Genomic DNA, 18390 nt, shown 5'->3' with positions numbered 1-18390 from the left:
TTGGAAGGAATGATGCTAAAGCTGAAACTCCAGTACTTTGGCCACCTCATGCGAAGAGTTGACTCATTGGAAAAGACTGTGATGCTGGGAGGGATTGGGGGCAGGAGGAGAAGGGGACGACAGAGGATGAGATGGCTGGATGGCATCACCTACTCGATGGACATGAGTCTGAGTGAACTCCGGGAGATGGTGATGGACAGGGTGGCCTGACTTGCTGCGATTCACGGGGTCGCAAAGAGTTGGACACGACTGAGCGACTGAACTGAACTGAACTGAACTGAACTGACACAGTACAACTTACAAAATTGTTTCAAATGAAGTTAAAGACAGCTAAATGGTACGATATGAAGTGCTGTAAATGAAGTTGAAGACAACCAAGTGCTACTACAGCCATCTTATGAAAAAACGTGAATGAACCTTTAAGCCAACCCAATAATTTTCAAAACTGTCTTTTTTAAAAAGAGGGATGCAAAGTTGCAAATATAAAATCAAGCATTGAGACTTACAAGAGGTCCATCCACGATGAGCTATAAAGTTTGTTTCCTTAGCTTCCCTGGCATTGGGGGTATTATTGCTTTCAGAGTCAGTGAACAGAATATTCAAATCCAGTTCCACAGTGTTCATCTTCGCTTTTGCATTTCATATTTGTATTAGCCAGAATGAAAGTCAGTGTGTAAAACAATATATTTACTCATTAGTCTTAACATAAGAAGTATACACAAAAATGATTTCTCAGTCACAACACTAACAGTATTATCAAAATTAAATCTGGCAGTAAAGTTCAAGACTGTTTTGTTGTTCTTCTTAATATGTAATATATTCTACTAAGGATATACAACCAGAGTACTCTATTCAAAACATACTTTTTTTTTTCTGTGTTATTACAGTATCTCATTAATACACAGTTAAGTTCATTAGTTTCTGCCAAAATTCAATTTTAGGTTTTGTTTTTTATGTTTATTTTTTCTGAAAATATAAAACACTTATGACTAGAAAGTTAAAAAGATGTACTGAGAAATCTCACTCTCATCCCTATACCTACACTCCATCCTCAGCCATCGCTATAGGGAACTGTTTTTGGTAATTTGTAGTTTATCTATTTTTTTTTTTTTTTCAGAAAATCTGCAAATATGTATGTGTGGGTGCATGCTCAGTCTTTCAGTCCTATAGGAGTCTTTGCAGCCCCGTGGACTGTAGCTCCCTAGGTGCCTCTGTCCCTGGAGTTTCCCAGGCGAGAATACTGAAGCAAGCTGCCATTTCCTTCTCCAGGGGATCTTCCTGACCCAGGGACTGAACCCATGTCTCCTGAGTCTCCTGCACTGGCAGGTGGATTCTATAACACTGAGCCACCTGGGAAGCCCATGATTATTTTAGTATCATTTACTAAAGAAGGAAAATACAATAGTTTTATATATGTTTGTGTTAAAGTGAAAGTCACTCAGTCATGTCCACCTCTTTGCGACCCCATGGACTATATAGTCCATGGAATTCTCCAGGCCAGAATACTGGAGTGGGTAGCCTTTCCCTTCTTCAGGGGATCTCCCAACCCAGGGATCAAATCCTGGCCTCCTGCATTGCAGGCAGATTTTTTACCAGCTGAGCCACCAGGGAAGCCCAGGAATACTGGAGTGGGGTGCCTGTCCCTTCTCCAGGGGATCTTCCCCACCCATGGAAGCCCTGATAGCTCAGTTGGTAAAGTAGTTAATGCTAAAAACTTTAGAAGATCAACCATCTATCATCCAGGAGATGGTTGTGAGAATACTATTCCCTAAGCTACAGATGAAATGGTTGGATAATATCACCAACTCGATGGACATGAGTTTGAGTGAACTCCAGGAGTTGGTGATGGTCAGGGAGGCCTGGTGTGCTGCAATTCATGGGGTCGCAAAGAGTCAGACACGACTGAGCGACTGAACTGAACTGAACTGAACTGAAGCTACAGATAACCAAGGTATGAGCTTATGAGTGTGATAAGCCCCTTATTTTCCCACTTGATAGTGATCCAGAATGAAAGGGAAGGCTTGAAGATGCATCAACCACTGATATTTTTAAATGGCAAAAGGCAGGCCACGTAACGTCATTTCCACGTAACGTGTCCTCACCCAGAAGTTCTGCTGATAGTACTTTCCTGGTCTTGACAGGGCTTTTAGACCGGTCCATAAACAGTGGTGTCACCCCATACAAATCTAAGCTTGACAGCATGGCAAGACACGGCCAGTCCCACGCATGACCACGACCTACAAATGGTCGACAGAAAGGTCAACATGCTCCGTGACATACTCTTTCCCATCACTTCCTTTCAGTATGACTCCCAACCTAAACCAGATAGTCTGAAATTCTTACTTTTCTTTTCTTAAAAAATAAGAAAATGTAGCATTCTACATACATTCTTTTGCACCTTTGCTTTTTTTTCCCTCTTCATTTTTCCCCCCACTGGATCTGTCCCAGACTCATCCTGTCTCTGTTCGTGGAGATCTTCTTCATTCTTTTCAACTATTGGCAGTAGCTGATTGTGCGGATGCTCTACAGATTATCTAACCAGTTTCTGTAAACGGTAGTCTTATTCCAATAGTTAGCTTGCTGTTTTGGAAAACTGGATAGAGTACACAATAAATTCAAGCCAGAGGACACTGTGAACCTAAGCAGTGAAATGAACAATTTGGGAAGGATTCGAAGCCCACTAATTGGAACCTCTTTAACAATTTTGGTCCATTCATTCATTTATTCATTCGTCCAAGGATTATCCTTGAGCACTAGGAACTGACCAGACCATCATTAACCTTGAAGTGCTAAGTCATCTGAGTTGCTGGAAATGGGGACACCAAGCTCCTTACAGAGAGGCTCCTTGAGTTTATAAAATATGAGACAGTTGATCTGAGACAAGGACGCCATGAGAAGGTGGCTAATGGAGTTTTGAGCTTTCACAATCTCCTTCAGCGCATTCATAATATATCCCCAACTACATCTATAGACTTAGTGCAGACTTAGGGCACTTAGCTAAGTGACCCAGATTTAACTTTGCAAGACAACATTCTTAAATAAGTTTAAGATACTTATATGTATCTTACACATGTATATGTTATAAGTACTTTTATATCTTATATACACCCATGTATGTGTGCTAAGTCGCTTCAGTTGGGTCTGACTCTGTGCGACCCTGTGGGATCGCAGGCTGTAGCCCCTGTAGCCCACCAGGCTCCTCTGTCCAAGGGACTCTCCAGGCAAGAAGACTGGAGTAGGTTGTCATCCCCTCCTCCAGGGGATCTTCCTGACCCGGGGACTGAATCTACTCTCTTACATCTCCTGCACGGGCAGGCGGGTTCTTTACCACAAGCACCACCTGGGAAGCCCCATGAAAGTGAAAAGTAGAAGTGAAGTCGCTCAGTCAGGTCCCACTTCTTGTAACCCCATGGACTGTAACCTACCAGGCTCCTCCGTCCATGGGATTCTCCAGGCAAGAACACTGGAGTGGTTTGCCATTTCCTTCTCCAGATCTTCCTGACCCAGGGATTAAACCTGGGTCTTCTGCATTGTAAGCAGATGCTTTACTGTCTGAACCATCAGGGAAGTCCCTATATGTACCCATATATGTGTAAATAAATATATGTGAATATTGTCTTCTGTGGTGAAAAATAAATATCGATTAGACCTTATTCTTAAAAGTTTGGTTCCTATTATTGGCATAAATGAATCCAGTTATGCCATAGAATGTGGAGTATGAAAGCCTTGGCCTTCTCCTAGGTGCAAAAGAAGCATTGTTTATTGTGTTTAATTTCATTCTCTTCTATTCTGTTGCATTCTAACATCATTAAGATCTATACAAGCAGAAGGAGCTACTGGCTCCTGTAGAGCATTTACTTCAAGTCCAGAGAACAGTTCAAATCCATCCTTAGTTAGTGGCCCCTGAACAATGAGTGGTTGCCTAAAGCTGGAGGGACCTCTGGGACTTGCAATCACCACATTATGCAGCAGCCACGTGGGCGGCAAGAGAAAATGGAAGATTTTCAGTCATTCTTTCAGTCTCTTATGCAAGTGAGTGAGTGACAGTCGCTCAGTCGTGTCCCACTCTTTCTGACCCCATGGACTACATACACAGTCCACGGAATTCTCCAGGCCAGAACACTGGAGCAAGTAGCCTGTCCCTGCTCCAGGGGATCTTCCCAACTCAGGGATGGACCCCAGATCCCCCTTACCAGGGGAGCAACAAGGAAATTCCAAGAACACTGGAGCGGGTAGCCTGTCCCTTCACCAGGGGATCTTCCCAACTCAGGGATGGAGCCCAGATCCCCCTTACCAGCTGAGCCACAAGGAAATTCCAAGAACACTGGAGCGGGTAGCCTGTCCCTGCTCCAGGGGATCTTCCCGACCCAGGAATCGATCCAGTGTCTCCTGCACTGCAGGCAGCTTCTTTACCAGCTGAGCCATCAGGGTCTATGCAAGGGTCCTGCCAATTAGGGGAGGTAATTAGGGGAGGGAAGGCTCAGATGGTAAAGCGTCAGCTTGCAGTGCGGGAGACCAGGGTTCGATCCCTGGTTCGGGAAGATCCACTGGAGAAGGGAAGGCTACCCACTCCAGTATTCTGGCCTGGAAAATTCCATGGAGGGAGGAGCCTGGCGGGCTACAGTCCATGGGGTCGCAAAGAGTCGGACACGACTGAGACAATTCACTGGTTCATGCCAATTAAGAAGCTCTTTGCACAAATCTGTTCATAAACTACACTACATTTAAACATCAAATGAAACTCTGTTAAACAGCCCAGGGGGCTCCCGGGTCCCCGACGGCCCTGGGGCAGCCCTTCCCCTCCAGCAGGACCCCTGCTCAGAAGCAGCCCCCAGGGCCGCCTTCTCCTCCTCCCACTCGGTCTCTCCGTCTGCAGCCCCTGCCTCCCCGCCGAGACCAGTCTCTCCCCCTGGATCAAACCGACCGGACGGGCCCCGCGCCCCGCGCCCGGCCGCGGCCCCAGGGCGCCCCCAGCTGCACCCCGACACCGCCCCGGGGCGGGCGGAGCAGGGCCGGGCAGAGGAGGGCGGGCGGGGCCGCGGGCCCTGGAGCAGGGCCGCCCGCCGCTGGCTCCGCCGCGAGGGGCCATGTCGGGGTTCAGCTGGGGCTACGGCGAGCGCGACGGTGAGCGCCGCGCGGGCCGGGGGGCGGGCGGGGGTCCGCGCGCCGGGGGGCTTCTGGGGTCCTCCTTGGAGACAGCGGCGCTCCGCGGAGCCGAGCCGGGGGCCGCGGGGGCGCTGAGCACCGTGCAGACTCGGACAGCGCCGGGGGGCTGCAGGGGGCTGAGCGCTGTGTAGACGCGGACAGCGCCGGGGGGCTGCGGGGGGGCTGAGCGCTGTGTAGACGCGGACAGCGCCGGGGGGCTGCGGGGGGGCTGAGCGCCGTGTAGACGCGGACAGCGCCGGGGCGCTGCGAGGGGCTGAGAGCTGTGTAGACGCGGACAGCGCGCGGGGTGAGGGGCTGAGCGCCGTGTAGACGCGGACAGCGCGGGGGGTGAGGGGCTGAGCGCCGTGTAGACGCGGACAGCGCCGGGGGTGACCCCGGTCCACACACCCCGGCCCCCCACCTTCAGACGCGTCTGCTCCCTGGCGTTCGACCAGCCGAGAGCTGCCCCCAGCAGTAACCAGCGACCCGTCAAAGGCTCGCAGATCAGTTCACAGATCTGACGGCAGACTTCTATGAGCTGAGGGCAAGCTTGCTTTTTTAGTCCCTTAAGCTCTTTACTCATTTAGGGGAGGCAAATCGTGGACAATATGTGACAATATACTTAAGAAATTTTAATGACTTGAATCGCAACACTGAGATTTAAGTTGTCTTCCTGGCCACCAATGGCCAGCAAGTTTCTTAATAGCTGTTACTATTAAATGTTCCCCCAGCAACCTGCAGTTGGTTGCCTGGAACGGCTGATTTTAGCAAGATTTTAGGTTCTTTTTGAGAAGTGAAGTTATATTTTAAACTACTTCTCCACGCTTTTTCTTTCTCCTTCCACACTCAATCTTGCAGAGACTGGCAGTTAGCAACGGATCATTGATATTTTAAGGCGTTGGTCAAAACATGTTTATTGATGGGAGCAACAGTAAATAATATGTATACTTTTCTTCTTGTATAGTCTAAGTTATCAAAAGTAAACTATTTTTTCTTATTTTTACATTAAACTGATTATTTCAAATAGCCATTATGTGCAAAGGGACACCAAGAAAGTCTTACTCTCAATATTAGATCTGTGAATAATAATAGTAACAATACTTTCCTTGGATCAACATGCATGTTATTGAGCAGTATTGTACACTTAGTTTTATAGAAAGCTTAATTTCGCAAAGAAACAGAAGAGTTTCATTTCTAATTGTAGCATTTTTGAGACTATGATAAACTTGCCAGTTGAAAAATGGCAGCAAGTGAAAGAGTTTTAATAATGAAAAGTATTATATAGGTGGATTTCTCTTTGATTGAGACTAGTTATAATCTTACATTTTGCTAATCTTCAATTTATGTTTGGGAAAATTGAAATTTCTTTTAATTCCCCTCCGCTGGAATAATTTTTGTTGTTGTTATTTAATACTTGTGTGGCTGCATGCTCAGTCCTGTCCAACTGTTTGCAACTCCAGGGACTGTGGCCCACCAGGCTCCTCTGTCTATGGGATTTTCCAGGCAACAATACTGGAGTGGGTTGCCATTTCCTACTTCAGGGGATCTTCCCTATTTAATAGTTTCTCGGTACTAACAGTGCCCTGACTATGATTAGGAAGGAAAAGGGTATTTTCAATCAATGAATATTGATTACTCTTTATTAATTTAGATTAGAAAATATTCGTTCCAGTGAAGTACATCTGAAGTTTTAAAAATCCATCTTAGAAATATGTGAGGGAGATTAAGAGGTACAAACTTCCAGTTACAAAATAAATGACTCATGAGGATGAAATGTACAGAGTGGGGAATGTGGTAGAACATTATGTCATACTTTTGTGTGCTGAGAGATGGTAATTAGACTTACGGCGGTCCTTTTGAAGTGTATAAAAACATCAAATCACTGTGTTGTGCACTAGGTACTAACATCGTGTTGTAGATAAATTATGCTTCAGAAACAAACAAGCATGTAGAGAAAGAGACCAGATTTACGGTTGTTACCAGAGTGAGTTGGGGAGGGGAGGGAACGGGATGAAGGTGGTCACTCCAGTTATAAAATAACAGTGCTGAGGATTTAACGTACAACATGATGCATATAGGTAACATTGCTGTATGTTATGTAGAAAAGTTAAGAGAGTCTTAGTTCTCATCACAGTGAAGAAGTATTTTGTCTGTTCTTTAATTCTGTATGGATATGAGGTGATTGATGTTCACGAAACTCGTGGTGATCATATCATGGGTTATGTATTGTAAGTCAAACTGTTACGCTGTACACCTTAAACTTACATGGTGCTGCATGTCAATTACATCTCAATAAAACTGGAGGAAAAAATTAAAAATTGAAAGCATAAAAGAAAGATCCCTCTTAGAAAAGCCATTAACAAGGAATTATTTTATATTTCTGCTAAGAATTATAGGGCTGTTCCCTGCTTTTGACTTCCCAGTGGCTCAGACAGTAAAGAATCCACCCGCAATGTAGGAGACCCAGGTTCAATCCCTGGGTCAGGAAGATCCTCTGGAGAAGGAAATGAAACTCCAGGATTCTTGCCTGGGAGATCCCAGGGACAAAGATGCCTGTTGGGCGACAGTCCATGGATTTGCAAAGAGTTGGATACTACTGGCTAACACTCCCTGATTTTAGATTCAATAGCTTTCTGAGGACCACGCCTATAAGTAGATCAACTTTGGCAAAATCCTATTAATGTGTTGTTTCCTGACTGGGCAAGTTCTGTTCCTTGTTTTCAGTTTAGACTGGCAAGAGCAGTGAACGAGGAGATTAAAGGAAATAAACTGGGAATAGTAGCAATGATAAAATGGAACATCAAAAGGGGAGGCATTGGAAGGTGCCACAGCCTTCACAGACGACTTATAACTTCTCCCATGAACCTTTGATGATTTTACTGGTTAGGTTTAGGAAACGTGACAGTCATTGAAAACTACGTATCTCCACGGGTCTTCGAAAGTTCCCGAATCAATGAAAGAACTACCGTGTATCTCTACACCTGTGTTTAGATGAGTTTTAAAGTTGCATGTTATGGAGAATTTATAAAAGAAGAAGGGGCGTTTTTAAGAGGCAGGAAAATGAACATGCCATTGTGTTTAATAGATAATATTGACTGATGCAAAGTGATATTATTTTTATTTTATTTTGGTTTGCCTGTTTTAAAAAGTAGTTCTGGCTATAAAGAACTGGAAATAGAAGCATAAAGGGATTAAGAGTAGAAAGAAACTCTTTCCTAATTAGAAAAATAGTTAACAACATACGATGACACACGTGTGTATTTGTAGTCGGATTCTCAATAGGTTAAGGCATACTTGTGGGCAGTGAAATAGAACTTTTTTTTTTTCACACTGGAAAAGGACTGGCTAGAAAGGTGAATTACAGTACTTAGTAAGTAAGGAAATGTAGTACCTTTCCTGGAGAAGGCGATGGCACCCACTCCAGTGCTCTTGCCTGGAAAATCCCTTGGGCGGAGGAGCCTGGTGGGCTATAGTCCATGTGGTCACTAAGAGTTGGACACGACTGAAGCCACGCAGCAGCAGCAGCAGCAGCAGCAGCAGCAGCAGCAGCAGCAGCAGCAGCAGCAGCAGCAGCAGCAGCAGCAGCAGTAACTTCCTGTGATAAGATGTAACCAAAGAATTTTGGTTTTCAAGTTGCTTCCAAGTCCAAAGTGTATGATTCATAAGAGAACAATGTCTAAGTAATGTGTGTGGTATGGATTCATGTTCTGACTTTTTGCACCTGATGCATGTATGAAGTGAGGAATATATACTGTCTCCTTCACAAAGAAGATGAATAAGAAGGAACATTGATTTAGAGACTGAAGCTATTGATAACTCTGATATATTTGTACTTCTTGAAGTTTCATTCTAAATCTCATCTTTAAAAAAAAAGTTTCTTGTTGTCAGTAGCAAATGCTGAATTCATTGTCATGCTATGCCATTTTAGTAAGTACTTGAGTTTTAGAAAAATCAAGTAAGTTGCTTAGTGAGCAGGGAAAAGCTCAGTCAGCAGCCTTCTCTACTGGCCTGGTAGAGGTTGTGCGGATTGCAGGCAGAGAAGAGAAGGTGAGAAGAACCTCTAGCCTGTAAAGTCTGCAGGCTAGCTTGGAGCTTATTTGAAGTTGTGTCTTGCTGTTGATTTTAAGAGGAGGAGCTTGAATGAATCTCCCAGAGACATGATGAGGCTGGACAAGGGAATTGCCAGTTTATTGGTTCACCTCAATTTACCAAACATGCTTAATTTGGGAATTTAATGCAAGTTTTACTATGAATGCAGGACTGGGATGACAGTTGTTCCTTGGGTGGGAACTCAAATGTAGTATTGGCAAAACAACCGTGGAAGGACCTTCTGGAATATAGAAAGAGAAATAAATTGCTACTTGATTCTATTGCAGAAAACCAACCATATTACATTTCCTGATATGGTGGAGTCATTCTACATGGATTATGCTATGTGAAAAATTTATATACTTCTTTAGTTTGCCTGTTGCATATTATTTACAGGAAATTAAATTGAGGCCTGGGTGATACCCAGGGATACAGTGAATGAAGAAAAGTGGGAAGAACATTTGAAAGGACAACACCCTTTCCTCACTAGACCGCTTTCTCCGCGACGTTAGCTCCTTTAGCTCATGAGCCTGACCTGTGCCATGGCCACAGTTGGTTCTTGGAGCTGAGCCTGAGTCTCGTTGTTTTCAGTGATGAACTGTGCCGTTTTTTTTTTGTTTTGTTTTTTTTTTAGTTTGGTAGAAGGCATTTGCAAAGTACTTTATGAAACTTACATATTCCTTTGTCAACAAGGGTGAGTTTAACTCTGAAGATGAATTCAGTCAAACCAAGAGGTTTGCATACTATCACTTGGTCTTGTAAAACGAAGCAAAACAGTCAGATGTTAAAGTCCTGAAGGTAAAGGTCGTTTTTTACTCATCTGCGTGTTTTCGTCAAAGTCAAGTACAGCACATGGTACTCAACAGGCCTTTGGTTGAACGAAATAACTTACTGTTTCTTTTGTGCTTGGTCCTGTGTATTGAAGGTCCTGTTCATTGGAATGAATTTTTCCCTATTGCTGATGGGGATCAACAATCTCCGATTGAGATTAAAACCAAAGAAGTGAGATATGATTCTTCCCTCCGACCTCTTGGTATCAAGTACGACGCCAGCTCAGCTAAAATCATCAGTAACAGCGGCCACTCCTTCAACGTTGACTTTGATGACACGGACGACAAATCAGGTTGGCTCTACCTTTTTTTTTTTTTTTTGGTTGGGGGTGAGGAGCTTGAATGATTGGATGGCACATTCTTCTTCTCTTTTAAAAAATTTCTTTATTTTTAATTGAAGGATAATTGCTTTACAGGATTGTGTTGGGTTTTGCCAAACATCAGCATGAATCAGTGGATGGCTCATGCTTATCTTCCACATTTGAAACACTTGTGTGTTCCTTGTTAGTACTCTGCTAGAACTTGTAATAAAGTTGTGTTTGATTAGTTCACAGGATAAGGTCTTTCACACTGCAAATAAATAATGGGCCAACCAGAAAAAAAAAAAAAAACAAAACACAAAACTAGTGTATTTGTTAACTGAATGAAGTAGAAAAGAGCATTTCCTGAAAATGAGCATTTAATCCTCCTTCAAGTATACTTCTTGCCCGAAGAATAGATGATACCAAGTTTAAAAGTAGATGAAAGAGAAAATTAGAGAGAATCATATTTTGGAATACCTTAAAGGTATCTGACAATTTTTTTTTAATTTTTAGTCTAACACTAGGATGATGCTGTATTTATTAATGAAAAATTGTTAGATTATAAAAATCCTTATTTAGAAGTCTTCATGCATTCATTATTTTGGCCTTGCCACTTGACTTGAGGAATCTTAGTTCCCCAACCAGGGATCATACCCAGGCCCTCTGCAGTGGAAGCATGGAGTCCTAACCACTGGACTACCAGGGAGTCCCCCATTTATTCATTAAGCTTAGATTTAGATAAGTAATAATGTCTTCTTGTGTTTATATAGTTATGTTGTTAGCAAAAATGATATGCCCATTCCATTTCTTCCTCATCTTTCTTAACTTTATAAAAGTGATTCATTTTCATCAGAACATTTTAGTAAATGCATAAGGGAGGGGAGAAGCAACCTCACTTGTTACATGTATTTCAAGCCCTCAACTTTATGAACCTGTATTAGTAGACATGATTGATGTGGTAGGTACACTATAGCAGTCCAAGGTTTCTTCGTACAAAATTTATACCCTCATTAGTAGTTTGATACTATTTATGATATCACAAGCAAAAAATTGAGGCTATCTATTCTGACTTTTAGAGTAAGAACTGATTAGCTTGTACTTCATCACAAAAAACCTTAGTTATGAAAAATTCTTCCTCTAACTTGCCCAGTGATGATCTGGGTCTTCTCATTCCCTTTCTTTCCCTCTCTGTTTCTCTCATGTTAATCCGTGGAATCAGTTTGTCTGTTTCCACCTTTGATGCTAGGTCTGTGATGGGTAGTGTGTGCCTTCACCCATAAGCAAGGGTCTCATTCCTATCTAGATCACAATGAAATTACCAGGGTTAATTGTCAGTCACCATAAGGGCCTTTGTATTCCTCTGATCCAGAAGCTGCATAAACAGAGGTCATGATCCTCATTCTTTTTTTCTCACGATAAATGAAGGGGATGTTTCACGGTGATTTGAAGGGTTAAATTATTTAAAAGGTGGAGACCGCCATAGCTAATACAAGTGATAAAAAACACAGATACTTCTGTAGCAGGTCACTTTAATTTGAATAAAGCAGTTTCCATTTTGTAAAGAGGCAGTTCTTCCCCAAGCTAACTCTGAATCCCACCTGTCACAGAATCACAGGCAGGAAGCTTTCTGTACTGTCCTGGCGGGGCTTCTTTGGCTGGGCTGCTGCACGACCAGTGGTTAACCTGGGGGAGCTGCCTTTCAGGATTTTAATGGTCCTGTAAAAGGGGGACAGGTGGATATGAAATTCACCCAGGAAGAAATTTCTTAGGAAGAACTCCTATCGGCCATAGGAAGGGAAATAATAATCTGATGAGGAAAGACAAGAGTGCTCTCGCCCGAGCTTCTGGTTTTTCTGAAACCAGACAGGATCCTGTCTCTCCGGGAATCTCACCTGCCTGGCTCCTCCACGTGGTCTGTAGCATCCCAGACTCCTTCCTACAGAACTTCCCACACTGCACTGCGACTGCCAGCTGTTTCTTTCCACTCAGCTGAAATGAGCAGCAGCTGTGTCTTACTCATCTACCTAGCATGGCGCCTAGCACACAGAAAGTAATCAATAAAGGTATGTTTCAGTTAAAAGCATATTTTGGGGGGATGAATTTTTTTGGAGGATATGGAAAATACCATGATATGGCATTATGGCATATGTAGGCAAAGGTGCTGTGCTTAGTTGCTCAGTTGTGTCCGACTCTTTGTGACCCCGTGGACTGTGGCCTGCCAGCTCTCCTGTCCATGGGATTCTCCAGGCAAGAAAACTGGAGTGGGTTGCCTTTTTCTTCTCCAGGCGAACTTCCCAAACTAGGGATTGAACCCAGGTCTTCCTCATTGCAGGCGGATTCTTTACTGTCTGAGCCGCCAGAGAAGCCCTATGTAGGCAAAATCTCAATAAAACTGTAAACCACCAACAATCAATTAATATTTACCATTTGATACATAAATAGCTTAAACATTGATGGATTATTCATTGTTCAAACATTGACTTTTTTATAGGCTGTGGTACTAATTTTGAAATTTTAAAAAGTGAAATAGCTCCTGGAATATAGTAAATAACAGCCCTGTCTTGGCAAAGGGCTCATGTAACTCAATGAAGCTATGAGCCATGCTGTGCAGGGCCACCCAAGACAGATGGTTTGTAGTGAAGAGTTCTGACAAGACGTGGTCCACTGGAGGAGGGAAGGGCAACTCATTCTGGTATTCTTGCCACGAGAACCTCATGGACAGTATGAAAAGGCAAAAAGATAGGACACCGACAATGAGCTGCCCAGGTTGGAAAGTGTTCAGTATGCTACTGGGAAGAGTGGAGGGCAATTACTACTAACAGCTCCAGAAAGAATGAGGTGGATGGGCCAAGGGGAAATGATGCTCACTCATGGATGTGTCTGGGGGTAAAAGTAAAGTCTGATGCTGTAAAGAACAATACTGCATTGGAATCTGGAATGTTAGATCCATGAATCAAGGTAAACTGGAAGTGGTCAGGTAGGAGATGGCAAGAGTGAACATCGACATGTTAGGAATCAGTGAACTGAAATGAACAAGAAATGGAAAATTTAATTCAGATGACCATTATATCTACCACTGTGGGCAAGAATCCCTTAGAAGAAATGGAGTAGCCATCATAGTCAACAGATGAATCTGAGAAGCAGTACTTGGGTGAAGTCTCAAAAACAACAGAATGATCTCGGTTAACTTCTAAGGCAAACCATTCAGAATCACAGTATCCAAGTCTATGCCCCAGCCATTGATGCTGAAGAAACTGAAGTTGACCAGTTTTATGAAGACTTACAAGACCTTCTAGATCTAACACCCAAAAAGATGTTCATCATAGGGGACTGGAATGCAAAAGTAGGAAGTCACGAGATACCCAGCATAACAGGCAAGTTTGGCCTTGAAGCAGGGCAAAGACTAAGAGTTTTGTCAAGAGAACATGCTGGTCATAGCAAATGCCCTTTTCCAAAACACAAGAGATGACTCTACACATCACCAGATGGTCAATACTGAAATCAGACTGAATATGTTCTTTGCAGCTGAAGATGGAGAAGATCTATGTAGTCAGTTAAAAAAAAGGGAGAGAGACTTTGAGCTGACCATGGGTCAGGTCATGAGCTTATTGCCGAATAGAGACTTAAGTTGAAGGAAGACCTAGGGAAAATGACTAGGTCATTCAGGTATGACCTAAATCAAATCCCTTATGATTATACAATGGAGGTGATGGATCGATTCAAGGGATTAGATCTGGCAGACAGACTGCCTGAAGAACTATGGACAGAGGTTTGTGACATTGTACAGGAAGCAGTGACCAAACCATCCCCAAGGAAGAGAAATGCAAGAAGGCAAAGAGGTTGTCTGAGAAGGCTTTACAAATAGCTGAGAAAAGAAGAGAATCAAAAAGCAAGGGAGAAAGGAAAAGACCTACCCAACTGAAGGCAGAGTTCCAGAGAATAGGAAAGAGAAATAAGAAGGCCTTCTTAAATGAACAATGCAAAAAAACAGGGGGAAATAACAGAATGGGAAAGATTAGCAATCTCTTAAAAAAAAAATTGGAACTATCAAGGGAACATTTTATGCAAAGATGGGCATGATAAAGAATAGAAATGGTAAGAACCTAACAGAAACAGAGGAGATTAAAAAGAGGTGGCAAGAATAAACAGAAGAACTGTACAAAAAAGATCTTAATGACCCGGACAACCAAGATGGTGTGCTCACTCACTTAGAGCAGGACATCCTGAAGTGTAAAGTCAAGTGGGTCTTAGGAAGCATCACTATGAACAAAGCTAGTGGAGGTGATGGAATTCCAACTGAGCTATTTCAAATCCTAAAGATGGTGCTGTTAGAGTGTTGCAATCAATATGTCAGTAAATTTGGAAAACTCAGCAGTGGCCACAGGACTGGAAAAGGTCAGTTTTCATTCCAATCCCCAAGAATAGCAATGCCAAAGAATGCTCAAACTACCGCACAGTTGCATTCACTTCACATATTAGCAAAGTTACGCTCAAAATCTTTCAAGTTAGGCTTCAGCAGTATGTGAACTGTGAAATTCCAGATGTACAAGCTAGATTTAGAAAAGGCAGAGGAACCAGAGATCAAATTGTCAGCATTCATTGGACCATCAAGAAAGCAAGGGAGTTCCAGAAAAACGGCTGCTTTTGCTTCATTAACTATGCTAAAGACTGACTGTGTGGATCACAACAAACTGTGGAAAATTCTTAAAGAGATGGGAACACCAGACCATCTTACTTACCTCCTAAGAATCCTGTGTGCAGGTCAAGAAGCAGCAATAAGAACCAGACATGGAACAACAGGCTGGTTCCAAGTTGGGAAAGGAGTGCGTCAAGGTTGTATATTGTTGCTCTGCTTATTTAACTTACATGGAAAGTGCTGCAGTGCTGTGCTAAGTCGCTTCAGTCGTGTCCAGCTCTTTGCTATGGGCTGTAGCCTGTAAAGCTCCTCTGTCTGTGGGATTCTCCAGGCAAGAATACTGGAGTGGGTTGCCATGCCGTCCTCCTGGGGATCTTCCTGAAACAGGGATCGAACCCACATCTCCTGTGTTGGCAGGTGGGTTCTTTATCACTAGCACCACCTGGGAAGCTCTATTTGTAAAGTACATCATGCAAAATGCTGGGCTGGATGACTCACAAGCTGGTGTTATGATTGACGATTGATGGGAGAAATATCAACAACCTCAGATATGCAGATGACACCACTCTTATTAGCAGAAAGGGAAGAGGAACTAAAGAGCCTCTTGATGAGGGTGAAGGAGGAGAGTGAAAAAGGAGGCTTGAAACTCAAAAGAAAACTAAGATCATGGCATCCAGTCCCATCAGCTCATGGAAAATAGAAGGGGAAAAAGTGGAAGCAGTGACAGATTTTGTTTTCTTGGGCTCCAAAATCACTGCAGTCGGTGACTGCAACCATGAAATTAAGAGAAAGCTGTTCCCTGGTGGCTCAGACAGTAAAGCGTCTGTCTACAATACGGGAGACCTGGGTTCGATCCCTGGGTTGGGAAGATCCACTGGAGAAGGAGATGGCAATCCACTCCAGTACTATTGCCTGGAAAATCCCATGGACAGAGGAGCCTGGTGGGCTACAATCCACAGGGTCGCAAAGAGCTGGACATGACTGAGCGACTTCCCTTCCCTTCACTTCACTTTCACTTTGTTCCCTGGAAGGAAAGCTATGACCAGCATAGACAGTGTATTAAAAAGCAGAGACATCACTTTGCTGACAAAAGTCTGTCTAGTCAGAGCTATGGTTTTTCCAGTGGTCGTGTATGGATGTGAGAGCTGTATCACAAAGAGAGCTGGGCCTTGAAGAATTGATGCTTTTGAACTGTGGTGCTGGAGAAAACTCTTGAGAGGCTCTTGGACTGCAAGGAGATCCAACCAGTCCATCCTAAAGGAGATCAGTCCTGGGTGTTCATTGGAGGAACTGATGCTGAAGCTGAAGCTCCAGTACTTTGGCCACCTCATGCGAAGAGCTGACTCATTGGAAAAGACTCTGATGCTGGGAGGGATTGGGGGCAGGAGGAGAAGGGGACGACAGAGGATGAGACGGCTGGATGGCATCACGGACTCAATGGACATGAGTCTGAGTGAACTCCGGGAGATGGTGATGGACAGGGAGGCCTGGCATGCTGCGATTCATGGGGTCACAAAGAATCAGACACGACTGAGTGACTGAACAACAAAGGAATACCAGTCACTTGATGGATTCAGTGGTTGTAGTTTAATTTTTTAGCTCTGAAAATTGTCAGTTTCTCAGTTATAATCCTGTTAACTAGTTCTAGGTAACTGCCCGAAGTTAACCAAGTGTACAGGATCTCAAATCACACATTAAAAAAGAAGCAGCAGGAGCAGTTAAGGGGCGTGTGAGCACACCTTAGTCATGCTCCCCACCCCCTTCCCAGCCAAGGTACAGAGATGGCGCTGCTCACGTGTCCTTACCCCGAGCACAGTTGCTGGCCCACTGTAAGCTCTTAAGGGTTTCTGTACGAATGAGTGAGCGGAGAGTAAGCTGAAGTGTGTGTGCTCAGAGGAGAGGAAGCCAGACTAGTGAAGACTTCCTGGATCAAAGAATTCAAGCCCCAGCAGCTGGGACCGTTCCTGTCTCCTCTCTTTCTCTCTCTTGCTATAATCCCGGCGGATTTGTGCTGTTTCCTCTTTTCCTAGATTCCAACCAAAACATAGGCGTGCTGTTCATTTACTCTTACTTCAGAGAGCTGTTCGCCCCACCATGATCAGGACACGGCGCTCATTAGATTCACCAAGTCCCAAGACTGTGCTCTTTAGTGGCGCCCAGGCTGCTTCAGTAGCGTCCGTACGAACTGAAGGTTGTGAAGGAGCGCTTCTCTTGCTTCCTTTATGACGCTCACTGACCCGGGCACCGTCATCCACACCGGTTATCCAGGAGAATGAGGCCAGTTCTGCTCTCAGGGGGTTTGTATCCTAGCGAGATAGACGGTAAATGCGTGGACAGACAAGTATTTCGATTTTAAAATTAATTTTTTTAAAATTTTGTTTTGCCAGCCTTGCTTATCATTTTGGGCAACTGACTACTATGTGCTAACAATTTTAAAAAGTTAAGTTCAACTGAGTTACGCATACGTTTCTGGTTGGTCTTTGCAGCATAGAGCAAATGACTGATATCTATTTACTAAGGTATTGCAATTTCCCAAACTTTAAAATTAACCCTGCTTTCTTAATTGGTGTAGACCTCTTATTGAGTTTTACTTGAAATAGTTTTTTAAAATCTTATTGGAGGCATATATATATATATATGAGGCTTCCCTGGTAGCTCAGATGGTAAAGAATCTGTAATGTGGGAGACCTGGGTTTGATCCCTGGGTCTGGAAGATCCCCTGGAGATCATATATATACATGATTTGGGTGAAATAATTGCTAATTTTCAAATTTAAGATGGCAACAATATATATTTATTAATCTAGGTTGAAAAGTAAGATGAATAATTTGACTTTTGCAAACACTAAATCATCTTCATTAAAAACAGTTTTTGTCACCATTATTCATTTTATAGCATTGTTTAGCTGTTTTTTCATAGACCATCTCAACACTTGTGATGAGCCTTGGTATTTGGACTCATTTTTTCCCACTCTGTGTTTCTTCGGTAGAGTACTGCTCCTCGAGAATGGTCTTCGTGATTAGACATTTGCTGATCATAGTCCCAGGTTGGACATTTTAATCGAAACAAAGTCCTGATACGTAAAGAGTAAGGCAGTCTCCATTGCTTAACTAAGCAGAGTTGTGCTAATCTGGCTTTTAAACCCTGGATTCAGAGCAAGCTTTCAAGAGATCACCCAGTGTTCTTGGACATTCCCTAATAACGTGTGTGTGACTTTTATATCACTGTCTTTTCCTGAGCCAGCTTGTTTGCATCTTCTTCCAAAGCTAATTCTGCGTTGATCCCTCAGGCTCTCTAATCTGGTTTTTATATGTGAAGGAATGACTTCATGGTTCAGCTCAGATCTTCTTACGCAACAGCAAGGGAAAAGAGACAATAGGAGTGTTGA

General features: G+C 43.4%; 1 protein-coding gene across 4 annotated transcripts in view; it reads left to right on the top strand.

The window, feature by feature from the left end:
- Window positions 1-5049: 5049 nt before the first annotated feature.
- Window positions 5050-18390, top strand: part of CA13 (carbonic anhydrase 13) — a 59821-nt gene continuing 46480 nt past the window's right edge. For all 4 annotated transcript variants that reach the window (XM_042254522.1, XM_027973254.2, XM_042254521.2 and 1 more), the window contains exons 1-2: window positions 5050-5124; window positions 10160-10357. In XM_042254522.1, coding sequence (XP_042110456.1) covers window positions 5088-5124; window positions 10160-10357 — 235 coding nt within the window. In that variant the 5' untranslated portion in view covers window positions 5050-5087. The remainder of the gene's footprint in view (window positions 5125-10159; window positions 10358-18390) is intronic.

Source organism: Ovis aries, chromosome 9, assembly GCF_016772045.2.
Source record: "Ovis aries strain OAR_USU_Benz2616 breed Rambouillet chromosome 9, ARS-UI_Ramb_v3.0, whole genome shotgun sequence".
NCBI lineage: Eukaryota > Metazoa > Chordata > Mammalia > Artiodactyla > Bovidae > Ovis > Ovis aries.
The sequence above is the reverse complement of the archived record's forward strand: the minus strand, read 5'-3'. Positions and strand labels throughout refer to the sequence as shown.